At 44.1% G+C, this 27,091-nt stretch overlaps 1 protein-coding gene across 1 annotated transcript in view; it reads right to left on the bottom strand.

Moving 5' to 3' along the window:
• Positions 1-1,508: 1,508 nt before the first annotated feature.
• ddb1 (damage-specific DNA binding protein 1) overlaps positions 1,509-27,091 on the bottom strand; it is a 49,722-nt gene continuing 24,139 nt past the window's right edge. The window contains exons 13-27 of the mRNA XM_060070553.1: positions 24,972-25,150; positions 24,289-24,452; positions 22,599-22,706; positions 21,903-22,110; positions 21,524-21,619; positions 21,025-21,136; positions 17,892-18,015; positions 15,136-15,300; positions 14,271-14,365; positions 11,775-11,945; positions 8,397-8,506; positions 6,170-6,339; positions 4,732-4,834; positions 4,014-4,137; positions 1,509-2,227 (exon numbers count right to left, since the gene is read on the bottom strand). Coding sequence (XP_059926536.1) covers positions 2,144-2,227; positions 4,014-4,137; positions 4,732-4,834; positions 6,170-6,339; positions 8,397-8,506; positions 11,775-11,945; positions 14,271-14,365; positions 15,136-15,300; positions 17,892-18,015; positions 21,025-21,136; positions 21,524-21,619; positions 21,903-22,110; positions 22,599-22,706; positions 24,289-24,452; positions 24,972-25,150 — 2,013 coding nt within the window. The 3' untranslated portion in view covers positions 1,509-2,143. The remainder of the gene's footprint in view (positions 2,228-4,013; positions 4,138-4,731; positions 4,835-6,169; positions 6,340-8,396; positions 8,507-11,774; positions 11,946-14,270; positions 14,366-15,135; positions 15,301-17,891; positions 18,016-21,024; positions 21,137-21,523; positions 21,620-21,902; positions 22,111-22,598; positions 22,707-24,288; positions 24,453-24,971; positions 25,151-27,091) is intronic.

Here is a 27,091-nt window from a genome sequence, read left to right as displayed (position 1 = left end):
AGTTAGGAATCATCATTCGGTTGCTTGGGTTACTGATGGGCAATTTAATAACATGGATTGTGCGACAATGCCCGATTGACACATGATCGCTAGGTTAACCAAGTGTTATGCTAACCCCTATGAAGAACACAGGATTGAGGCTCGGTTATAAGGTGATGGGTTCATTTCGAGGGTCATGGCATATCTAACCATAATATTTTTGCATTCTTGGTATATAGTATAAGTATTTTAACACATATTCCTATACTTGCTCTTGTACTCCTGTGACAACCAAATTGAGAACAGCTTATTAGATTGTGTATTATGGTTCATCCTTACCAGGTTCGGGCATCTGGTAAGGATGCCCACTGGGCGCCTTCCTTGGGAGGTGTTTCAGGCACGTCCAGTGGGGAGGAGACCTCGGGGAAGACCCAGGACTAGGTGGAGAGATTATATCTCAACACTGGCCTGGGAACGCCTCGGGATCCCCCCGTCAGAGCTGGTCAATGTGGCCCGGGAAAGGGAAGTCTGGGGCACCCTGCTAGAGCTGCTGCCCTCGCGACCCGACCCCGGATAAGCGGACGAAAATGAGATGAGATGAGATTATGGTTCATTACAGGTAATGTGTACAAAATTGCATTGGAAATTATTGTCTAGGTATAAGATAAATTGGAAAAATTTGTAAAAAAAGAAAGTGATAGTTACATAGAGTGGATAAGGGCAGAACCGATAGTTTTAAAAAATAAAATAACCCCTTATAAAGGACCGTCTCTCTCTGCTCCAGACATGTGTTTTGACAGGAAGGATTGATTTTCTGAAACAATGAAGAGGTACACTCATTGGTCAGAAATTAGCGGGGAACCGTCAATGATTAAAAGTGTCTCAGAAAGAGGTATGCAAGTCAACCAGAACAGATACTCTGAGCATATCACTCACAAAAGCTGAAAGATAGCTACTGTATTTCTAACAGATTACTCAAATTAAGCCCTGCATACCTACGAAACCTATAAAGATAGACATTATACGATTCGATATTAGGTTGGAAATGGCTAAGTTTAGCGTGGGGTCTTGTGTGGTGAAGGTCAGGTGAAGAACGGGGGTTACAAAGGGCACCCTGGGGAACTCGTGGACCAGTTCTGGCTCTGGAGCGGCTGCCCTGAGATAAAGGGCAGCGGCTGTAAACTAGATGAAACCAACAATGTCCAGCCAATATAGACAAGACAGGAGAGTATAACAGGCTTAGGTGTGTTAACCACTCTGGTATGGACACACATTGGAAGATGTATCTGGTCTTTTATCTACTTCTGTCTCGTAAAATCTGCAGAGATGCTCTGCTGGGTCAGACGAAGAAGATACTGACCTACTATGACACAAAGACCTCCCTGATACTGATGAGAACCCTTAAAAACAAAATAATTGGGACAAGACTCAGAACAGACGGCACAATGGCTGTGCGGCTTGGATGGAGAGAGGGGAAGGGGAAAAAATAAATAATGATTCAAAAGCTGGAATAATAGGATGCTAGAGTAAACGGTAGTAAAGTAACCTTTATTAAAAGAAACATGAAGAAAACATCACAACAACAAAATAGCTAAAAACTCATCACTTTGCTCATTACGTCTCAAACATAATTTTCCGGCTCAAGACTTCAATAATAATTTTCGGAAATCCTCCGCTGCATGTTTTCAACTCTAGAAAAACAATGGTGATAAAGAACTATTGTGTGTGAGATGCTTGATAACCATGTCACTTTTATTTTGCATAAAGTAGCATGAAGCATCGACAACTGGCCATGGATTCTCATTTCAAATAGGATCAATGTCCAGGGTTGGTCATGTCGTTGCACACCAATTCACACAAGCACACATGCATGCCCAAACAGACACACACACACACACACACACACATACCTAAACCACAGTTTTTTTTATGGTAAAATAGAACAACATTTCCCATGTAGCACTCGCTGCCTACAAGAGAAGTACTACGTTTGAGTATGTCGCACCGTCAGGGGCTCCACCAAGATGTCAAATAATTGAAGTCTGAAGGACAGACATGCACAGTTTATTTATAATTATTTACAAAACCGCAGTCTCCAAATTTCCACCCCTCATCCATCTCAAATATTCCCCCTTTAACAATTTATGACGACCCCGAGCAGAACCTAATGGATCCTGGTCAGCTCTTCTACGATCTTGATCACCTCGTCCACTGTGGCTTCACGCTTCATGCCGCTGCCGTCATCGATCTGAAACACACACAACAGATGATGGCCACTGTAACATCTGCAGCACGTCCACAAAGCCCTTCTCACTGTTCCTCCCCCCTCTCCTTTTCTTGCTCTTATATAACCCTTGTCACCCCCATTTCCTCTCCTTACCCTTATCTAACCCATCTCTTCTCCCTTCTCCTCTCCCATTCAGACTGCATCCCACCGAGACAAAGGTGAGTTTGTCAATGTAAAATATTGTTATTTTCTTTCCTCTGCTGATCAGAACCCAGCGCTCGCGCACATTTAAGTAAATGTGAGAGGAATGAACATGAACTGTTTGACTAGCCTACTGTGGTCTTGAAGAATGGCAAATTGAAAAACTGTGTTGCGATTCTAAAGTGACATATCGCCACTGTGAACAAGCTACAGGTGCTACGGCAGATAATCGCATTGTATCGATCAGAATTGCAAAATTGTAATTAGAAAATAATAAAAATGTGTATATCTATAAGTATATCTATGTCGACATACCCCCATGCAAAAAGTGTGATTTTAACTTAAATTGATATGCACTATTAATTAAGTTGATGGTGGCGGGATCACTCACATGCTTATTGGAAGAGCATTTCTAAAAAGGTCAACTTCCGACCATGCACATCCTTCTGCTGACATTTTGCAAGCTCCCCTTAACAAGCCTAAGTCGCCCACATCTTCACTCTTGAAAGAACTCTTGAATACACTGACATCAGTAAGAGAAGGACGGCCCAGACTAGTTGACGGTTGAATAAAACATTTCAGAAACTGGAAAAAAGGTATTTGTTACAGAAACTCTCCTGGCCAGGAAGGGATTGATTTGTTGCAAACAACTGCGGGGCTACTATGCGTTTAGCAGTTTTAGGTCAATAGCAAAAGGAATTTATTTTTCTTGTCATTGGTAGGTGTTATGGTCAGAAAAACATTTATATTTCTTCCAATATTATATTTTGTTCTGTATTTAAGAATCTTGGTCATCGTGTGGTTTGCTTGGGGGATTATTTCTTTGTGCAACAAAAGGACAGCAGGATCTACTCCATGTGTTGATCCGTTGGTTTTATCCTTTCCATCATCCCCCCCTTTATTCTCCAGCTTGTCTCATTATAGGATAATGCGCTACGATGAGTGCGTAATATATACACTTTTTTCCTCCACTTGGATCAAAAAAAGAGAGATTTGCGTATAGGGCAATGAAGAAACAAAAAAAGAGAATGCTAGATATCAAAATTCTGCCATATTAGACAAACATTGTTTAAATTGAAAAATTATTTGTTTGCTGCAAATCCTTCATTAAACGCATATAATGGATGAAGATAATAGGTGACACCATGCAAAAACGCATTCCTCGTAAGACTAATCCAATATCACTGGATCACATTCTGTTACATTCTGCAAATTGCTCTGGCCTAAATCCTGTTGAAATCCTTTTCCACAAATTTAAAAAAAACTAGGACCAATCAGTGATAGGGGGAGGGAGTTTCAGTTCACGAAGAATGGAGGAGCAACGCACTCCCCGAGACAAAACAATAATAGCGGCGCCCAAGGAAAGGGTAGCAATCAAAGTAGTATCCAAAATAGACCCTAACCCTGTTAAATGATTACCAGAAATCTGCAAGGAAGGCAATTTCAGATAACATGTTTTTGCTTTACTTCCAAACGGATTTGGCAAGAGAATCAATACAGCCGAGGCAAGGCCAGACAATGAATGAGTTTCATTGCGAAAAGCAAAACAGGAAAATAGGGAAAGTCGCAACCACCACAAGAGTGGTTGTGCTGCAGCCCCCCTCACCTGCAGAGTATTGACCACTTCCTGCATCTTGGTGCGGCCCAGGTCCAAGAAGCTCTCGATCAGGTCCCCATCGATGAACCCCGTGGCCTGCTCTGTTTTGCGCTCTGTGTGGAACGACCTCCAGGTGATCCAGAGTCAAGGGAAAAATACACCCCGTGTGGGCATGCGGCCAGAGAATGTCCATGCAAGGAATACATACGTATATTTGTATTTAAATACATACACACATACATACGCACATCCAGTCAAGTCATTTGATTTACAGTGAATTCGGTCGCATTCAGGAGCAGTTTTCTTTCTGCTGGCAGTCCCCAACCCTATGCCACTACACTAGAATCCACCTTGATAAACAATTATGCAATTTTTTTCTTGAAGTGATTATTGCGTGTTAAAAGTCTACTTTTGGGAACTTTACACCCAGAAAAACACCTCTGCTGTTCTGGGGATGTTCCTCGACCGGTTACTGCAAAATATATAAAAGCACTATAGAAATAGACCTATAGGTGCCGTCAGTGTCTCCTGTGCGCCATGTCATGTCTTTGGTGTGGCGACGGCAGCCGTAAATAAGCCATTTCACGCATAAAACACGTGAACCAGGTTTCCGGCACACACTCCATAAAAATGAATTAGAAAAGACCCTGGTTTAATTTAGCAACAACCAGAGAATTTAGTTTGCAAGTGTGTGAGTTTGTGTGTGGGGAGGACATGTGAAGGATATAAGCTGTGTTCAATCTTGCCCACGCTCTTGATGACCTTGTTGAGGCGGTTCTGTAGGTCCAGTAGGAGGCTGTACCAGCTCTCCGACAGGGACGTCACCAGGCCTGCAGCAACACACGGAGGGCGAGAGACGGAGACGGAGGGGAGCGAGCGTAAGAAACAGACACAGACAGACAGAGAGGCAGAGAGTCAAACATAATGAAGCATCATCACAATTACTAAATAAGGCGTCACGTCTTTCCTTAAAACAATCCCTCAATTAAATCTCTTGACAATCTTAAGAGGACTGCTTTTCATTGCGTCATCTACCTGGCTGTATGATGCAGTGTTTTATTGTCACTTCTGTTTCAGTCCTTTAATATAGTCAGTCTATCATACCGCCTCCCACCAGCCATTCAACACATACATTACAACCATCTTCCATTCCCTCAATCTCTCTCTCTCTCGCTCGCTCTCTCTATGAGGACACTGCTGGTTATGATCAACACATGAGGCATTGCAACATCCAATTGCTTCCCGGAACAGGGACAAGAGTCGAAGAAGCAGCCATATAATACATCGAATGACCCACGGGGAGATCCCTGCTGAGTCCCCATTCAAACACATTACTTCATAACCATCATGGTCCCCCAATGCTAAACGCCTCACAATGAACCTGGGTGGGCTTCTTCTACGTGCGTCTTCCTCTCTTAGTTACTCGAGCCTGCTAGGGGTCTGAGCAGCCATTCCTGTCTGGACAGGAGATAGACTCCGGGAAATACCGGCTCTCGCATGGAACTTTAATGACACAGACTATTTGTATAATAGAGACTTGTTTATACAGACTATTTGTGTAAACAAATAGTCTGTCGATTCCTCCGCTCGACATTGCGGTTGGCTTCCAATCATGCAATTAAAAAAAAGTAAAATGCTAAAATAACCATGACTGCTTGCTTTGCAATCACAATGTTGTTGTGTATGGGTTCCATCCTTCCTCCTCCACCTCATCCCTTAATAGCAGCAGAAGTGGCTGGAGGGTCGAGGAGGAGGCAGGCAGGTGCATTATTCTTCATTACCAGGCGGGCAGCGTTGGGCCTGACCTGCCTAAATAGCTTGCTGAAGTGTGCCACAGGCTGAAGTGTGTCTGGGGGGGCGGGGAAACTTTCCTGAGAGGCTTTTCAAAGCAGAGGTTATGTTCTCCCAAACTATCGTCCTCATTTGGTACCCCTTCCAGTCGTGGTGCCAAGTTGGAAAGGAACATGTTTTAAATGGTGAAAATCAGCCATGGTGTTATTATAATCTCAAAACCTCAACCCTCCCCTTCCACCACCTCAATACCCAGGCAAAGAGAGGGGAGGGAGCAAGGGAGAGGGACAGAATAAGACCGAGAAAGTGAGAGACAGAATCAGAAAGAAAGGGAGAGGGACAGCCAGGCGTGCACAGGGGACGCCCTTCCTCACCTATCATGCCGTTGACGGTGCCGAAGAGCACGGAGCCCTGGGTGGGCGTGGAGCTCTCCCCCAGGTTCTGCAGCACCAGCGACCCGTGGGAGAACACGTTGACGAACTCCCCAAGGTGGAAGACGCCCACCTCCTGGAGGTGCTGCCGCTCCTCGTCTGTGGTGGCCGCGCTGTGGGTTACCGGGACAATAGTCATTACAGGGGACCTATTATGCTTTTTCGACTTTTATGACCTATAAACGTTGTTATAATGATTGATGGTCATGTTTAACCGTACTAAAGTGTCAAATAATGACGTACATGCTTTTCGACGTATTCCCTGCCGGCAGTCTGGGGTGGCTGTGCAGAGTGCTAGACACTCCGGACAACGTTTGCGATTCACTTGTTCACATTTCCTGGAAATCCTCTACGTTGAGGCACTCCTGCCGCGCCCCCATATGCCTGGTCAAGTCTGCCCGCGGGGGCGCTTCAAGGAAGGTAACCGATCACAACGGAGTGGGGTTGGCAGGAGGGGGGCGAGGGGGCGGAGAAGGACGAAACCGAGCGTTGACAGAGAAGGCAGAAAGCGCCCAGATGAGAGGAAGAGTTTCCCGAAAATCGACATCGTTTTTTATGCTGTGATTAATGTCAGGTTGCGCTATAGGAGTCATTAATAAGAAATTAAGACCAGAAAGGTAGTATAATAGGTCTGATGAAAAGGAGAGCCAGTGATGGGGGGCGCGGAGGTATGACAAAGGGAAAGGCAAGAACACGCAGGAGAGAAGTAAAACAACCTCAAAGAGGAAGCGCGCCGAGGGATATTAAATGACACGCCGGCCCGTCAGACAACAGATAAAGAAAGCAAAGATAACACATCTCTCAGGGGACGAGAGAGATGGATGGAAGCGCCGGCGTGATTGTAGCGTTCGGAGAAGGGTAAATAAAAAGGTCAACCCAGACCAGCACAACAGAACGGGAGATAAAGGTCAGCACAATACAGTGAGTACACCTGACGCATTGGCTGGCTAACAGGAGCTGACGCCCAGACCAGAGCCGCACACACACCCTCACCTCCACACACCGTAGGGCTGACAGAGAAATAAATGAGCAGGGCAACACGGCTAAGGAGCCAATTAGCGCAGAGGAAAGGCTTTTAACGATGACTCAGAGGACGCGAGGAGGGAGGTAGGATGGAGAAAAGAAGCCGCCACGCGGCTGCTGCACATGCCGTCTCGTCCGGAAGCACATGCTGGTTTTTGGTTTCATTTAAAGTCTGGTGAGTTCATTGTGGGAGGGGAGTCGCTAGATGACACCGTGAAACAGAACAAAGTGTTGAATTTGTGTAATGATATTTCCATGTAAAACGGGTTAATAGTGTGCAACGGGATGTAGGCAGTAGGTGATTTGATCCTTCAGGATTTAATTGGATTATGTTTAAAGTGACAGATCAGCCCTGCAAGTTGTCTGTCACCCCGTGGCAGACTCTGTCTTTTGCTTGAGAGCGAAAGAGAAAGGGGGAATAATATGACTATCAAGCATGTTTATTCAGAGCCATCATCTCTCATAATCAAACCCATTAGTGGGACCACCAAACACATCTCCAAAGCCTTGGAGCTTCACTCGCATTGGGGAAACTTTTATTTCTTAAATGTCCCACTCGTTCGAAAGTGTTGGGTTAGTTATACTGGCTAAAGAACAAAGTGCACCTTGAGGTACTCACCACCAGTGATACCATTAGAGTAACGCGTTACGTAATATGACCAATCTTTTCAGTAACAAGTATTCTAACGCGTTACTATTACCACACGCATTGAAGATAAAAAATAAAGAAAGAATTCAGGACATTTATTTTAAGTTCAACTTAAATTGTCAGGAGATACATTGTTGAAGTTGCACTTCCAATAAAGCGAGTATTGGTAAACCGGTTGTCTTTTTTTTCAGGCAGCAGGGGTATTGTCGGCAGCTGCTGAATGTAACTAATAAAGTAAATTGTACTCTAACTTAGTTACTTTTAAAATCAAGTAATCAGTAAAATAACTAAGTAACTTTTTAAGGAGTAATCAGTAATCAGATTGCTTTTTCAAGGTAACTGTGGCAACACTGCTCATCATCCCAAACAGAATGAGGACGGCTTTAAGGAACGCTGCTGCTCTTCGCTTAGCATTTTTCGTTCAATTAAGTTTGTCCTGGATCTTGCAACTTTGTGCGTGGGACAGTTCCTGTTGGTTTGCGGTTGGCGTTTCCTCACCTGTCCTTCTGACACACAAACAGGTTGAACGCATTCTCCGCCCCCAGGAAGTTGTCATCATCCAGGATCTCCACGGCACTCATCCAATTTGGATTAAAGTCACGGGCAATCTGAGAGGTAAACGAGAGAGAGGTGATGCGAAACAGCCCCGTTATCTATGCCCATTTCATATCCACTCTGCACTGCTGCTACTTCTTTTGGAAGCACTAGGATTTACAGAGAGCAAGGTGCCGGTATTGTTGATGCTGCTCTTTAGGTCTTGTGGCGAATGCGTGTTTGTTTGTGCACACATCATGTTCCTCACCTTTCCTTCTGGCACACAAACAAGGTTGAAATCATTGAAAGGCTTACAGGATATTAAGGCAATAGAAAGAAAATATTATTAATTCATAGATGAATGTTATTCATAATTACATGTAGATACTAGGGCTGTAACGATATGCGTATCGAAACCGAAATCGCGGCACTCAAAGCCCCGAACCTGTCTCACGGTGTGAAAAGGCAGAAGCGCGACACGCCCTTTCTAACTCCCAACTAATATAAAAATTAAATGTCAGACAAAATTGTATCTCTCCGGTCAAATTGTCTGATTGAATTTTGCTAATAATCCGTCTAAATAATAGTCTGCTGACACCGCTCCTCTTATCGATGCCGTAATTCTGCAACGAGATGCCCTCGCTGTGATGACAGCACTCCGTGGCTACGGAGGATTGCATTTCTCCACAGCCTGCGAACTCCTCATATGCGTTATGAACGACATTTATCCAGAGTGGGCCAAGCTCGCAAAAATACCCAGTGTGATCCCTGTCTCTATTGTTTTGTGTGCTTTGACCGGCAGTTGGTCTGCTTATAGGTCGGAATGAAGCGGCCACCGATTATTGACAGGCTGGATACTTCATTCTACAGGACTCGTTTGTTTCTTCACTAGACACACACACACGATACCGCTCGCTCTCCTCGCTCGTCAACTCACTCGTTGACGTCACCCACAGACAAACACACTGCCATTCTCGCGCACACACATACGCTATTCGTAACACTATGCCTCGTTATTGCAAATCAGACGTTCATGTTTTTTCCCCATCTATTTGAAAGTTAGGATATTAATCATGTTGCATTCTATACGGCCTGCCGTCTGATTATGTCATTATTTAAGCTACATAGCCTAATAAGAAGCGATAAAAGGATATTTGACCGAAAACTAAACCTATGCAGGTCACTCTGACCAGCACAGATTTTACTATCAGGAACGCTGGTTAGTACTACCAAACTATTCAAATTACTATTATTTATTTGACATTAATATTTTCAAATGCATAAGCCCAAACCACAAAAATAGTTGAGGGATTTTGCCTACCTGTAAGCATCCTCCAACTGCAATATTTTGTTATTTATTTTTTCATTTTGCTATACTTTAATATAAATATTTCTGTTCAAATATGTTCAGTGTTCCAAATCATTTGTTATTAAATGTTACATCAAGTTAAGTTTAAATAAACTGCTTTTTAAATGAAAAAAATCGTGGGATGTATCGAACCGTGGGTCAATAATCGTGATACAAACCGAATCGTGAGTTGGTATATTGTTACAGCCCTAGTAGATACACACACTGTGTGTGTGTGTGTGTGTGTGTGTGTGTGTGTGTGTGTGTGTGTGTGTGTGTGTGTGTGTGTGTGTGTGTGTGTGTGTGTGTGTGTGTGTGTGTGTGTGTGTGTGTGTGTGTGGCAAATCTTTTGTTCATCCCAAAACAGGCTCATCTGTAGGGCTCTCCCTAGCTTGGTGAATGAGTTTGACTCTGCATGTGCATTGTGTTATTTTGTGCACGTGTCTCAGGGTTAACTCTCCTAATCCCTTCCACTGCAACCCATTGGAACACACCCAAGAGGAGGGTAGGAGAGGGCTATGCGCTACAAAAACTAAATACAAAAACTTTCATAAACATGAAACTGATGAATAGGACGGAAAAGCCAGGTGCAGATTATTGATGCGAATTTACGTCACATGTTCTATATACCCAGTGCTTAATTTGTGTCGGAACATGCCGGATCATGTTCCGGCAACTCAGATGTTGGATCCAGAACCTTTTTTATTGGATCCGGCACCTCCTGCGTCATTCTGAAAAATGATTTGCGTATGAACACTGCAATGAATGTGCAGTGTTTCACAAAAAGTTTGTGTTTGCATTTCCGCGTTTTGAGTTGAAGGGTTCGATGGATGGAGGAGAGGGACGGGAGGGAAGGCACTTCAAGTGACACATGTGCTTTTGCAAAGTTAGGAAAATTGGTGCCACTATAACAAGCCTTTGAAATGTAACTTAATCAACAGGCTGTCATTTCCACTAGGAAAGTGCAATACGCATGGAACTTGTTATACATTCACCATACGTCATGGTGAACAACATTCAGAGTCTGACCAATATGGTCAGATCATTATAACTTCATGCAATGGCTCCAACTTGACCAAACACCCAAAACCCAAAAGATTTGTTGCCGGAAGTGGTAAAAGCTGCAAACTCCGCAAACATGTACTAGGTGACAGTGGGACTATATGGTGTGAAATTCATAGCAATAAGGCTAACGAAGGCAGAGATATACATTTTAAAGTGAAATACATGCATATCTCCGATGTTTACACAGCTCTAACATTGTGTCAAAAACACGTAGGCTCGGCTGTCGAATATGGCTACAAAGGGTAGATTCCATGCCAAATAATAATAAAAAAAAATTGGATGCATTTGTTCGAATTTGCCTTATCTGAACCACGGCCTCTCTACAATGCAGGCTGGGCCTTAAGGCGGTACACATTTAATTTTGCAAACATCCATTTGACAGTGGATTTGGACACAGTATGCTTCAGAAACATGGTGGGTGATTGTTTTGATATGTTCACTTCTGGAAAAAACGTTTTTAAGGCACACCAATACAAATTAACATACCAACGAAGCTCACCATACCTCGGGGTACGGAAGACTTCTATTTCTCAAAATATACTCTAATCTGCCCTTGGCAGTCTACAGTCAAACTGTCGGTCATACTGTCATACTGTCGGTCATACTGTCATACTGTCGGTCATACTGTCATACTGTCGGTCATAATGTCGGTCATACTGTCATACTGTCAGTCATACAGTCGGTCATACTGTCAGTCATACTGTAGTTCATACGGTCAGACCCCGTCATGGTTGCTTGCAACTATATATTTTTTTGTTCCGTTAGCCCCAACCAGTTTTGAGTTGCCGGGTCCAGCTCCGCTCTGCACTCCGGGACCTCCCTCCTTAATGTGTGCCAAAATTGAATTTCCTTTGGCTTTTTTATGGTTTTACCGGTAACCGTGGTTTCTTCAGAAGGTGTGAAACTGGTGCACACACACACACACACACCTCTTCAAAGTTGCCCTCCATGGGTTTGTAGGCCAGCAGGAGAACGGACCTCATCAGGTCCCCCACCAGGATGAAGTCCCCTTTGTTCTTCAGGTAGAGGGCCATGATGTTGTTGTAGTGGTTGCACTCCGTGCGCAGCTCCTTCTCTGCCGTCCACTCGTACAGACGCACCTAGAAGAACACCACAGGAGTTGGCTGAGGACAGTCGGGGTCGGATGCCCACCTGGACGCTCACCTACATCCCATCCGACCGTCAACATGGAAAGTTGTTCCCTGTAACTCTGCGACCGTGCTTACAATAGCAATTGATTTAAGACATTCAACATTGCATGGCTAGCTTTGAAAGACAACAAAAATTGCAGTTCCCAATAGGCTGGTAATGTATACTCTGAACAAGCTTTGGGTGAATAATTGATTAATCATTTAATTTAAGTCTTTAATGTTTAGTGTGTGTCCATACAACTTATTTTATCCAGATGCTGGATAACGCCACAATATTATTTTAACCCTAACCCTTTTAAAAAGAACGAATACATAAAACCCATCAAAACTCAAATCGAACCCAGTTGTCACACTCAAACGGGAAAGCGTGTGTGTAGTGGTGTGAGTAATTGGGGCCGTATGTGGGTTCCATTGTTGCTCCCCCTTCATCAGCAGTACCCCGGATGGACAAATACAAACAAATGCCCCCAACACCCATGCCGTCTCAGTCTTAATTAAGAGGCGATTGATTGTAACATAATAAATAAATAAATGGGTGGTTTTTGGGTGGGAGGGCTGGTTTCGGACAGAGCGTTCCAAAGAGCGGTCATTGGCAGGAGGCTGTTGTATGAATCCATGACGACGCATTTCCAATAGTTTACATAAAGGCTATAATTAAAAATATGAAAACATGAAAATGTTGAATCCCTGCAGACATTTAAACAGCCACCAGCTAATTATTCTTTTGACCATTTTAGTTTTTGGAGAGAAACTTTTACCATGCAACTCGTAGATATATATATACTTTGTTTACAACAGCATATTGTCAGTTTGGACTTTGTTTGAGGCTGCCTATTTTGGACTAGATTAGCATTGCAGACAGTGTGGGTTATTCTACTGGCGTGCTACAGCAGGGTTTCAGTCAACAGTTGGTTTAATAATTTGCAATGCTTTTCTGGACCGAACTGGCAACACCATTTCATAATAATAAAAATGCAAAAAAGCAAGAGGTTTACAGTTGTACAATTCCTTTCATTGCCATCCCTTTCATTTATATGGAAATTAACAGTGACATGCTCAAAACAGGCAAGTCAGACATTATCAAGCGTGACTGACAGGGGGATGTGGATATTTACAGAGAAATATTCTACAGATTTGTTAGCTGCTTCTCCTTTTACACACACACACACACACACACACACACACACGCACACACACACAGTTGAAATCAGGGTGCGTAGCGACCCCAAAAATACTGGAAAATAATATTATCTGGTAGCAATCCCATCTCATAGGGGCTTATGAGGTATTAGCTCTGCAGCCAGCCATGGCTTTTTTAATTTATCCATAGGGGCATATATGAATTGTACAGGATTGGTACATAGGGCTGTGGTATTTTTTATATACAATATGGGTCAAACCAAGATTGGGTGTGTAATATCAACTGTTAGAAACAGCTATACAGTGTCAACTAACAGCTGCAGCTACACGTGAAGTTTAATCCATCTTTATTAAAAACAGCTCAAGAGAGCATGGATGAAAATAACTCAAAAGGTGACGAATGCACTGGCCATGATAACACCTGTAGTTGCATCATTGGTCTTGTTTTATTTCTCAGTCTCTTGTCTGTAATGATGCATCATTGCTCTGCCAGGATATGGATTTCATTCTCAAGAGAAAAAAGTTGAGCAACTCAACCAAGCATTGGAAAGACACCTGTTAGGCGATTTGAAGAGTCTGTCTTTCTACTTATTATGGTCTGTTCGTCTCCCTCAAATCCAACATTCCAGACACTGCTGACACTTTCCCAGGCCCCTTGTCTCACCAACACTTGAGGTAACTTTCAATGGCAATTAACTGAAATTCAGGTGACACTGAGACGTACATTTCCTATGATTCTCATAGATAGAGCTTTTCTTGATCAGGAACCCCATGTACTACAAGCCAAGTGTAGATCCATTCCAGGGCTAATAATGTTGCTGCTACACAGCAGCTTGAAGCTTCCAAGAACCAGGCTGGCGTGGCAGCCGCTGACAGAGACTGATGTTCATGCACACTCTCTCGCCACCAGCAGGCCAGTGTCATCAGTTTGAACGATTATCTGACCCACGTTTCCCCCTGGGCCAGAACGGCACACACGTGCACACACACACACACACGTGCACACACACACACACACGTGCACACACACACACACACACACACACACACACACACACACACACACACACACACACACACACACACACACACACACACACACACACACACACACACACACACACACACACTTACTGTGCTGTTGATGCTGGCAAGCAGTTTGCCGTTGAACTCCACCATGGAGTACACAGCCCCCTTCACCTCCTTCTCAGCCACAGTCTGCAGCTTGCCTGCGAGGAAAGTAAACAAGAGCTGCCGTCAATAACCCCGTCGCTAAAGTGACGCGGGCGCCATGGCAAAGACACCTCGTCAGCTAGAAAAATAAGTTTCTTTACAGGGCATGGTTTTGAGATCAAAAGAGAAACAAAGGGAGACAGAAAGAAGTGTGACAGAGTCAAAAGGGTGTGATGAAAAGAGAAATGGGGGTGATAGAAAAAATAAATGAATTGGAAGCCGGTTTGAGTGTGAGGGAGGAGATCGGGAGATGAAGTGGGAAGTGAGAAATGAAACGGAGAAAAGGGGGAGGGGGAGTAAGGGAGCAGGGAGTGATGAGCCGTGGCTTGAGATGAAACGATAAGATGATGATAAAGTGAGGGAGACCAGCGAGGGGAGCAAACAAAAAACAACAAAGAAAAAGGTTAAAACGTGTTGATAAGCGGCGAAAAGAAAGTACAAATACTAGATGGCGAAAGGGAGGGAAGGTAAGAGAAATTAAAAAGGATTCAAAAAGAAAAGATGAGACAGTGACGGATACAGAGGGAGGGATAAAGAGAAGTGTTAGAAGGGGGGTAAGTGTTAGAAGCTACTGAATGAAGGGTGACGAAAATAGATAATAAAAGTGAAAAACGCTAAAAAGAGACTGAGGAAGCTTCCGGAAGTTGTGAAAGCGACAACTTATTCTGCATGTACGAGGGCACGGGGTTGAGGGGCGAGGAGGTTATGACGGGTTGTTTAATGACGGTGGTGGTGGTGGTGGTGGTGGTGGTGAGGGCAACCTCACCGTCAGTGTAGTGGAAGACGATGATGCGGCCCTGCTTGGGCTCGGCCTCCTCGGGGTACACCATGGCTGTGCCCACGACAAAGTAAACGGCGGTGTCCCGTCCGAGGCGGCAGGAAACCATGCTGAGGGCGTACTCGCTGGGCAGGAACTGGTGGGCGTGGAGCACTGGACCAACACAACACAACACACAGTCAGTCACACACACGCAAAATCACCCACCACAATGCACAGCCAGACACACACACGGAACAGGCATTCATGTCAGAAAGACGGCCAATGTTGCTGCATGCAAAGACCCTGATCAAATTAGGGATGAGAAGAAAATGTTTAGGCTCCCTTCTAAATCAGATGTTTGAATTGTGGTGTGATCTAAACATTTGATTTAGAAGGAATATTTGCCCTTACATCATGTTCTAATTTGTTTTGACGATTTAACTTATTTATTTCCAATGCAACTAAGCTGTTTCTTGGTGGTGCTATGTGAATGCTTGACAATTAAGTAGGATTGCTCCACAACTGTATGCAAACACAAGGCAAAACATGTGTGACATGGATGTAATTGTCACACCCACCTACAAACGCATATCTGAATAGCAGTATTCACTTTTGGAAGACACTTTAAAGGACAATTTCACCGTTGGAGACATGAATCTGTATTGAAAGTGCGTCATATATGTAGTCGAATAGTAACATAAATTTGTAATTTGATGACTTCTTGACCAAAAAAATGCATGACTTTTTGGCGCTTGTGGATTGAAGACGACAACTCCCACAATGGCAATCAGCGTTCAATCCCCGAGGGACGTAACATAACAGCCAATCAGCGTTCAATCCCCGAGGGACGTAACATAACAGCCAATTAGCATTCACTCCCTGCAGTCCAGAGGGAACTGCAGCATGGAGGAGAAGTGATTGTTTCTGTTTGCGGACTCCCGGAGCTCTATATCTAATTAATATAATATTATATAATATATAGGTATCTATATAATATAATATTAAATATAATATCACGGCCAAAAGCTGTGTGCACCTCCAGATGATATTATGAATTAAAGACTGGGTCGGGTTCTCGGACGCTTCTGGTACTTCCACATCAAGTAAAGACTCGTAGTGGGGGGTTATCTCGGCCAGACTCCTGCATGTACCCGACGGGCGACCGCGCACAATTTGGATGACGCCATAAACCAGATAGTGTAATTCCCAGGCGTCCATCTAATGTTCTCCTTCGGGTGCAGGTTGGGCGTCGGTATCAATTTATAACGGGTCTGGTCGGGTGCGGAATGTAATTCGCGGGTAGGGCGGGTACGGGTTTGCAAAATAAGGCCCATGTATTTTTCACCAAGAGACTCCATTCCAATTTTAAAATGTTCAGATTAGCTTTTAATCGCAGTAGCTTTTCCGATTTTTCCAATATTTTATACCATTAAAGATATTCTACTTTTAAAATACTATTTTTTACAATGAAAGTCTCTGACATTTAGTACTTCAGACTTCGTAACCTGGTCAGAATTTGGACATGCAGGCAGCGTTGCCAGATTGGGCGATTTTTCCCGCCCAATTGAACCACTGGGATTATTATAATTCTTTCTACAAACATCAATCGATACCATACCTTTCATAAGGCATATTGTTTTTGCAGCTAGTACCACTATTACTTCAGCTACTACTACTACTTCAGCGACTACTACTACTTTTATTACTACTACTTCGGCTAATACTACCGGTCGATTACTACTACTACTACAGCTAGTACCACTACTACTACTTTCCCGGGCGCTGCACCGCGGCAGCCCACTGCTCCGGGAGTGTGTCCATGTGTGTGGACCTCTATGTGTGTGTATGTGTTCACCGGCTACCCGGATGGTTCAAAAGCAGAGAAGAATTTCCCCCTAAAAAGGGATAAATAAAGGATAACTTAACTGAATACCATCTTCCAGCTTTGACAGTATTACAGTTTACCTTCCAGCTTTTGTAACAATGTATTCAGCACTTTGCTTCTTCAGGTAATGTAATTCAGCGTCATGCAAGACCATTAAAAAATATGACTGGGTTTCTAACGATACATAGCCTAATGCAAATGGGTGAAGTGTCCCTTTAATGGTAAGGCTCCAAAATATACAACCAAAAAGCAATCAAGTGCTGAGGTTATTTTAGCAGTGAAGTTGGTTGCTGCAGTCTACCAGCTAGCAAACTCCCTATGCTCCAGATCATGAGGATTATAAAGATCAAAACTAGTTTTCATCTGAAATTCAGCCGGCCATATGTAATGTACTACAGTGTGTTACACTAATTCGATTGAAGCTAGGTAGAATGCAAATTAATTTGACCTACTTTCTGCCATTCTGTAGACTTAGAGTTGGCTGAGTACCTTGTCTCCCAGTGGGTGATAAACATCGATATCCAATGAAAGCTACAGCGCATTTGCACTTTCAGCAATAATGGCTAGCTAGATCGTATTTTCACCATCTTAATTTTGATGTTTATTCATCATTAATTCTGCAATTTTTAAAACCAATTTCAACCACACAGTTGGACATGCACTGTTTCGAGCTGAAATTCGCATTTGAATTGAGCTCTGTAGCACTTGGTCCTGTATGGAGGGTATGTTTATTTGCGCGTTAGCTGATATACCTAGGCTCTGCTTCCCGAACATTGAATGCGTTACTTCACCTCCAGGTGCTTCGTGTAAGAGCCAGCAGACGGCACCAGCAAAGCTTTAGCTTGATGAGAACCCCCAGCCCCCCTGGAGGGCTTACCTTCAAAGGTGTGCTGATCCACAACCAGCAGACTGTGGACCTCAACCTCCTCCCCAAAGGAGACCTCGTGGGGCGAAGTGCTGCTTGGGAACAGCTTGCTGGAGCTCACGCTGCTGGAGAGAGCCTGCAGGGAGAGAGAGAAAAATGGGAAGAGATGGAGAGATGAAAGACAGGCTGACAGACGCATTGGTTGGATGGATCAAAGAATAGACAGATAGTGGATACACAGATAAGGTCTGCGGGGGGGAGATGAAATACGTGAGTGTTATATAGACGGACAAACACGAAACAGATTGGCTGCTTGTTTTGACCTGTATGTCGGGTTGTTGAGGGTCTATAAGATGAGAGATGAAGAGGGAGGGAAGAGGCAGGCAGACTGACAGCTGCTGTTTTCATATACCCGCCTCCCCCACTGCTGGAAATAGATTTTCGCACTCCAATTTAACCTCTCTGACCCTACACATTTTGGAGGATAAATTTCCTATAAATGCGATTAGACTAGGCTGCAGGGTTCCAGGGGTGGGACTCGGGTAAAGGTGTTTCTGCGTTGTCTAGAGACAACGCAGCAACACCTCTACCCAAGTCCGACAGACTCTCCAGACTCGCTGCGTTGTCTAGAGACAAAACAGCAAGTCTGGAGAGTCTGTCAAATTCGTGAGCTGCTGACCATCATGGGAGAGAAGGTGATGCAGTCGCAATTAACGAAGACAGGGATAGATGGTAAGATCTACGAGAAACCAGCAGAGGAACTTTCGTTACGAGGCTTTCATCAGAAAAAAAAATAACATGTGGTCAGCAAAATAAAGAATATGTTGGGGTTTGAACCAAGAGGGCCAGCTCCTTGGCGAAGGCGGATTATACCCCCTCGGTTTTACACAGGCAAGACAGTGAAATTGGAGGGTGTGTCAAGCCGCAACCTTACCGGCTTGGCTTTGACCGGGCTGTGTGTGTGTGGGGCTGTGTGTGTGTGTGTGGCTGTGTGTGTGTGTGTGGCTGTGTGTGGCTGTGGCTGTGTTTGTGTTACACAATCAAGACACAATCTATAACTTGCCACATAGAGTCTACAACTGCAAAGAAAAGCATTGGAGCTTTAGCTGGAAAACCCTCCTCAAAAAATAAAACCGAAACAGCCATGTTTAACAGCTGCCCCCAGCTTCCGCCCCATCAGTAACCCAAACGAGGTGTTCATCGAATGGCCGAAAGTCCACAATTAATTCATAGTGGTTGAGAAGTGCATTATTTTGTAAGCGACTCAACAGCAAAGCACATAGGGCACACGAAGAGCAGTCGCTGTGTTAAAATGACGGCAGCAGCATTTGTTGCGACAAACATGTTGCCAAGAAACCATCAGCAGTAATTATAATATCTGCATTAATTAAATGTTTCTCATTTTGACCCGCGTATTGAATTCCTGCATTGAAATAGGAGTATGACAACGCCACAGAGTGACCGCTCTTGCATCTTTGGAAACCATATGATTAGAATGTGTTCAGTGGATGGCCGAAGTGTTGTCATTCAAGAGGAATGGTTGCTGTGTGGGCTATTAGGTATGATATTGTTTTCATAGCATAGCGGGTCTGTACTTATTATCATTCATGATTGCTCCAGGTCTCGGGTTGTGGTTTAATTGCAATCCATAGTCCTTAAGGTAGACGTTACATCACCTGCTATGAGACCACTTGAGGCTCTTCTGCTGCTCTGTCATGGCTATTAATACTTTGAAGATATATTGGGGCACTTTCATCCCCTGCCCCTTTGGTATATGGAATGACCGTTTGCTGCTGGTAGCAGCTGCTGATAGACTCACTGGCCTGGTTCATAAAATAACCATAAAATGTATTCATATCCACTACTAAGCAACAAAATACAATCTTGCCATCAATATAAATCCTCAATATGGAATCCCTTACAAGTAAGTACAAACCATATTGTACATAATGTATATGGTTTCTATATAGCGTGTTTTGTGTGTGGGTATTTTTTGTGGGCTTTGCACACAATCCTGCATAGTTGAAGCTTGTTGTTGAAGCCAAGTAAAGTCGTATTTATTGTCAATATAACTGCAGCCAGCCCATAATGAGCGACCCAGGGTTTGGTAACGTATTCCAATCAAATTGGTTTTGCAATACACCCTGGAGTTATGCAGTATCACCACTGCTTCTTTCTTCGACCTGACGTCTTTGTCGCTGTCTATTTTCAGCTCCGCCAACTCTGGTGACGGCTACGTGAGAATTGTTTAAAAAGGTATTCAATGTTGACGTACGCTGTCGGGCATCGCACCAGCATAAAGAGTGGACACACACGTGTGCATTGAACTTAAATTCTTATCCAGTTCAGTCCACCTTAAAAAAATGACTATTTCCTTCTCTTAATGTTATTCAGTGTAGGAACACCTTCCCCAGGTGTTATGTGTCCCAGAGCACCTGTGAGCAGGCTCACCAGTGGGACTATTTTGAGAAGCTCCCAGCTGTGACATGGTCTTACCTGGGAGGGGGTGGCCCTGATCACCAGGCCATCTTTATCTGACAGCCCCATCCCTCCATGGGCCTTGACGACCCACCCGCTGTGCCTGCAGGTCCACTGGTGCATGCACACACTAGCAGGTGCAATAGCACCTGCTATTCCTGGCCACCACCCCCACCACTTGCACTGAATAATGAGATGCTAGTGACACAACCATGTCTCTTTCCCCTACTCAGATCTTTCCCCTGCAACAGGCAAACCTACTGGTCCCTACACCCAAATACATAGGGATATACAGCACAGTATTCAGTTATAATGAGTTTCCTAAATCAGATTTTGGATTAATATCTAAAGTCTAATCGCAGATGAGCTGAAATATATGTGAACTTGCTGTTCCTTCCTTTCTTTTTTTCTAATTATTAAGAAATATACTCATTATAGGCTTCTTCCACTTCATCCATACTAGAATTGCTCTATAACAAAACATGAATCAAGGCACTTTTTGGTTTCCAGCCAAGGCTCTGTGCCGTTTCCTCCCAGAAGTTCTGTTATAACGTAGGGTCCAACAAGATTAGAGTATAATAGGAATTTTTACTACAGATGCCCTGGCTTCTTGGGGCCTACTGTCCCCCTGTCCTATGAATCCTGATGTGCAAACAAACACGCGTACCTGAGTGCTGGCACTGGGCCGGACAGCAGACGTTGTGCCGTTAACATCCTGCACCTCAACCCTGCTGGACAGCACCCCGAAACACTGCGACACCTCCTGGTAGCAGATACGTCTGAGGAAGCATGGACCAGAAGTCAAGTCACGTCAATGTTATTAGTATACATCCCTTAATCCCAGGTACAGTCTCAAAGACCCTCACAGGCCCACGTTACACAACAACCCCTTACACAAAGCCCTAAAGGGGTAAGGAAACACCTCTCTTAATGTCCAGGAAGAAACTATGAGAATGAACACAGATGGTGAGGAGTGCAATGCGTACCATATTAGCCCCTTAACAGAGTACAAATAAAGTGAAGATGTTAGAAAATAGTAAAAATAATAATAATACAGAGAAGGAACGATGAGAAGCACAAGGGTACCTATTCCACCCATTCTAACTCAATAATTATTCAGTATTATTGCTTTTATACATCCTAAACATTTGAGAAGGGTGACCGACCTGGGAGACTCATAGAGGGGAACAGTCCGTATGTGGAGTTTCTGGATCTCGTCTATGGTCCCGATGGTCAAGGTGCTGTTGTTGGCCAAAGCCAAACTGGGCAAGAAATAAAAAAAAGTCTTAAAAACCGAACAGCTGTTAGGTGAGGTAAACTTCAGATAAAGTACTTCCAAGGACATCGATGGCAGCTATGCTTTGAGAATGACAGACCTTTTTGCGACAGCAGGAAAGCAAATGCATTATATACATCTACTTTTTATTTTTAAATAAAAAAGGTGTTAAAAAGGAACCACACCTGTTCTCCAGACATTGTCTGAGAGAGAGCCTGTGAGAAGCGGTGATCTATCCTATAAATCCCCCCACACAGGGGACACCTCACCTGTCTGGGTATCCCTCCGAGTTGAGCGGGCACATGTAGTTGACCTCCTTGAGGTTGACGTTGGAGAACACCAGCTTGTGGTTGGAGGAGTAAATGACGGTGGGCCGGTCGGAGCAGGCGAACACGTTGGAGGTGGACAGTGAGCGGAAGGTGCGCAGCACTGTGGGCTGGGTGCCCAGGGTCACCTTCTTGCGCTCGCGCAGCAGGCCTTTGAACGGCCGCATCCACAGAAACACAAATCAAACAAATACACCAAACTGTGGGTCTTCCACGGAAATAGTGTTCAAACTGTGGTTAAATATGAGGAGGAGGGAGGAGTAGGACGACATTACAGTAGGCTGGTATCAATGGACGAGTGTTGGAATCTTTATTTATTTTTAAATTAATCTGTTCTACATGGCGCCCGGGAGTCTGTTATGGTAGCTCAAACAGAACTTAGTATGCCTCCTTATGGCTCTGCCGCTGAACTTTCCTCTTGCATCCCCGCGGCAATGGATGCAACAATAAAAAAAAATGGTATTATTAATTTGTTCTCATGTCCTACCAACAGTGCTGAGTGATGTGGTTACAAAAAGTGAAGTGTCTCAGATGGACGTTTTTTAAGGCACTTCCTCTATCAGAGCTGGATGGGGAATTTTGTGTTTGATGAAAGATTTTATGTGGTGAAAAGAAGGAAGGCAAGAAGGTAAGACGCACCCGTCTGCAGGTCCAGACCAAAGTAGAAGAGTGCTCCATCCCCGAGAGCGCAGAGCAGGTAGTAGCTGCCCTCGAAGGTGGTCATGAGGATGGAACGGGGGATGATTTCTGAAAAACACAGGCTCCATCACAAGAGGAGGAAACCCAACAGAGCGTGCTCCTATGACAACACTGCCGTCGGATATTCTCTGCTTTGGTGAGCAGCCATTTAATGAGGTTAATAAAACTGCAAGCTTATGCTTCCTTTAATAACAAAATCATTTTGTGCTCAAATTTTGACGGTAAACGATTTTAACATAGACTGCAATGAAATGCATAATGTTTCAACAGCTGTCCCTCCTAAACACCAGCCGCGATATGTCTTATAGAAGAATAATTGCAATGAATATATATTTGTGACATTTCAAACAAAGCCCCTCAAGAGCTATTTATGGAGGATCACAAAATAATATCTGTATAACTGCCAGTCTAATATAACTGCCAGTGTTTTTATCTTATGTTGTACCAGAACACACACACACACACCTGTGAGTTGCTGTTTGGGATGCATGCTCTGAAAATAAGTCTGTGATAAGGCAACAGAACATTACATATCGACTAGTTAAGCCAAAATGTTCAATGCAACTCCTGTTGCCGTGTGCAGAATAAAACAGACAAGCAGATGAGGGGGAAAGAAAACTATTTTGCATTGACATGTCTGTAACACATGGAAAACAATCAATGAAAATGATCTGCTCACCGAGCAGCACTTACCCCAACAGCATGAGAGCATAAGAAATATAATTATGAAACTTTATTTGTATGGCTCCTTTATAAAAAATGTACAAAGTGCTTTGATGGGCCAAATCAAAGAAAAGCTTTAAGGAATTTAATTAGAAAATAATTCAACACACACACAAGATAAAGAATGATCAAATAAACAAATTAATAAATTAAAACATGAAAGGCTGAATTACAGATAAGATGAAAGCTAAATACACCAAAGGTGACGTAAGAAGTGATTTTGAAATCGAGTTCACATTAAGGCAGGGCATTCCAAACGCCTAAAGGTCCTACTGGAATGAGTCTGGATACCTTTCATTTGAAAATCGGCCTCCTGAAGATCAAGGACACCCTACCAAGAAAACGGAGTGTTCTTGGGTCAAGCATCATGCTGGGTGGAGCTATGCCCCTAAGGGCTTCAAAAGACATCTGTAATGTGCCTCAAAATTATATCGCTAAACTGGGAGCCAGTGGAGTATAGCAGAGTGGTTTGCCAATAGCGGGTAGGGTGATCTGATACCTCCTTCATCATAATGGTAATAATAAGGCGCCATGCCTCTTCATCATCCCCCTTTCATTATCTGGTTGAAAACACCAGTGTTGATAATCCATGTGAAATTTCTTTCTACTGTGTTGTCTCAATTCGCAAATGCATCCATTATGTAAATTAAGTCATTCTGCTTGGAAAGAGAGACAAAGACCCAAGAAAAAGAGAGAAACAGACCGAGACAGACAGACCGAAGAACCAAGACAGACGAGACAAACATTGGTTTGATTTCGTCAACAGAAACCCTTTTCTACCGCTGTATGGAAAGCAGTGGACCTGTCAATCAAATACACCCATTTGACCAAACACACACCCTCTCGTCGTTAATCTGACAAGTTGTGTCCCCCCTGGGATAAATCACCATAACACCGTCCCCCTCACCTCCTCCCAGCATCTCCTTGTGGAGGGTCGTGAAGCAGGGCAGCTTTAGCACCCGCGCTGAGATGTCCGTCCACAGCCCAACGGCGCAGAGGGGGGACTGGTCGCCAGCCTCCCCCAGGGGGGTGATGTCGAGACAGGCCACCTCATGCTCCATCAATGTGGTGCTGCAGAACACACAATGAACAGACTGACTTGTGAGATATCTGTCGGCTATGAAGTAACACTAAAAAGAAAAGGGGATAGCGAGACCAATAACGAAGATAACATGGCAAAGCTTTTGCTAGAGAGTCTGTAGGTCTCGCCCCATCTGTTTGAGCTCCTCGGCCAGGATATCTGGAGTGTTTGTATGTTGCATGTATGCGTACGTTGCGTGCGTGTGTCTGCTGCGTGTGTAGCGTGCGCGTGTTCTAGCCTGTGTTCGAGCTCGTGTGTGTGTGTGTGTGTCGAACGTGCGCGTGTGTGCGTGTGTGTGTGTGTCACTTGCGCGCGTGTGGCATGCGTGTGCCGCTTGTGTGTCTGGCGTGCGCGTGTGTAGCGTGTGCGTCCATGCGAGTGTCGCACGTGCACCTGCGCGTGTGTCGCACGTGCGTGTTCGTGTTGTGCGCGCGCGTGTGTTGTTGTTGTGTCTTGTGCATGTGTCGCGCGTGCTGCTGGGTGCATGAAGGTGTCGAATGGTGTCTCACCCTATCTGCTTGAGCTCCCCAGCCAGGATCTGGAGGTAGAAGAGGGCGCGGCCGACGGCCAGCACCACCTGGGTGTGGTTGCAGGCGGCCACGCTGATGTTCCTGCCCTGGGGCTCCTTCCACTCGCTGACCAGCGCCTTGCTCTCCTGCAGCACCAGACGCACCGAGCCCGATGTTATCTGTACACAGGACACACAGGACACACAGGAGACAGAGGAGACAGAGGAGACAGAGGAGACACAGGACACACAGGAGACAGAGCCCGGTGAGTCGGATGGTGACGCTTCCCCCTTATGTAGTTCAATTCGAGGGGGCTGCGTCCATTAATAATAAAGAAAATTAGATAGAGGCCAAAATCTGCTGGTACTATTCTTTTCCACCCCCCCCCCCCCCTACCATATCCAATTAGCTCAAAATGTGTGCCAGCTAAGTTAATTAAGTGGAACAATTGTCGCATCAATTTATTTTATCTACAAACTTAGCAAAAACTTTGATTTCGAATGATTGTCATCCCACACCTCAAACCAGCGGGTTGTAGCATCGTGCTGCGCATGGAAGCACAGATTCCAAGTTGATAATGTTCCATCAAGCTCTCAGCCTCATTAAGAAGGCTTATTGTTGTTGAGGCTTGGAAACGGAGTTGAAAATAAACTCTTAATTACATTCTCCCAAGGACTGCAGAGGATACTTTTTTAGAGATGGAAAAATATGTGTTAAAAAATGAAGTAAAGGAACAACATCTGAGGTGTATGGGCACATGATTGCATTTGAAACGACTACCAGACCTTGCTTAGCTATGGTAACAGTAGGAGAAAGGGCTGCAGGACAGAGAAAGTTGACAGTTATCAAAATGATCTGAGAAAGGCATGCAAGAGGATATTTTATTGGACGGGAGAGGAAAACAATGGAGAAGCAAGCAAAATGAAACAGAAACAACAGCACTCTGTTCAAGGTACATTTACACTTCCAACTACACTCGGCCAGACAGCGACGAGCAACCATAAGCCACTCTACTTGGAGTAGAGTGGCTTATATTTATAGTGCTCGACCATATATTTATAGTAGCTACTTTTTTTTCAATCATGGATGATTTGCGCATGGAGTCAGATTTTACAAATTGTGTGAGGCCTCATAAGATAACAGAACATGACTTTATAAGGTGACACTGGAATTTACTTTCGAGAAATTCGGGTGTCCTCTTATCTTATAATGTTAGGTTGCCATTTGAACTACACAAAAATCAATCACAATTCCTTGACTGCACTAGCAGTGCCAGGATTTCGATTGTGTGTGGGCCTCCAGAAAACTGGATGGGCCAGTTAAAATAAGCCAAAAAAAAAACCTGGGTTCCCCTTCAACTCCGTTTCAGCGCTTTTCTGCGGCACTGAGGACAGCGGCTCAGTAGCCTACCTGTGTGGCTCTTGTGTCGCTGTCCTCATTTCAGAGCTGAAGCGGACAAAGACATACCTTGGCAGTAAGCCTCACTTCATTTATCTCTTTTGAACGTTCAAAACACAAAAAGACTGAAACAGAATTATATCTTTGGAGGGTCTGTTTCTCTCTCCATTTATTTACCCAGAACGGCAGGCAGGGAACTGTCCAAAATTCTAACTGTTTTTTTTATAAATTCAGAATGACAGAAGAACTGTATGGACATGAAATAACAGCAGCATTAAATCTGACACAGCTGCTAATCAAAAACAGCAGGAAAACGATCAAATTTTTTTTCAGAGATAACTGATAAATAATCACAAATGCACACAATTCAATTAAAACTTGCTTGTGGGGCTTACAGCAGGAAACAGCGGGGTTTCGTCCTGAACACAGCAAGTATTTCTTGATATTCCAGTGAATCAGTCAATTCCCTTTCAAATGAAAGCAGGGACAAAGAGTTCAGTCTATCTGTCAACATTGTTGCCCTGGTGCCTGTTTTTATCCGATTGAACGCTGAAAAGAGTCTCTACAGTTTTTGTCGTCATGGGCAATGTGAGGAGGCTGTTCATGTTGGGGAAAATATCACGGGGGCATGCGTCAAGCACTTCTACGAGTGTTTCATTTTCTCGTTAATGGTCTTGTTGGCCTTTGCCTTTCTTTTAAGCTGTTGCACAAACACAGTGTGC

The sequence above is a fragment of the Gadus macrocephalus genome, chromosome 14 (genome assembly GCF_031168955.1).
Source record: "Gadus macrocephalus chromosome 14, ASM3116895v1".
NCBI classification, from domain to species: domain Eukaryota; kingdom Metazoa; phylum Chordata; class Actinopteri; order Gadiformes; family Gadidae; genus Gadus; species Gadus macrocephalus.
This window is presented reverse-complemented; position numbering and strand designations above follow the sequence as displayed.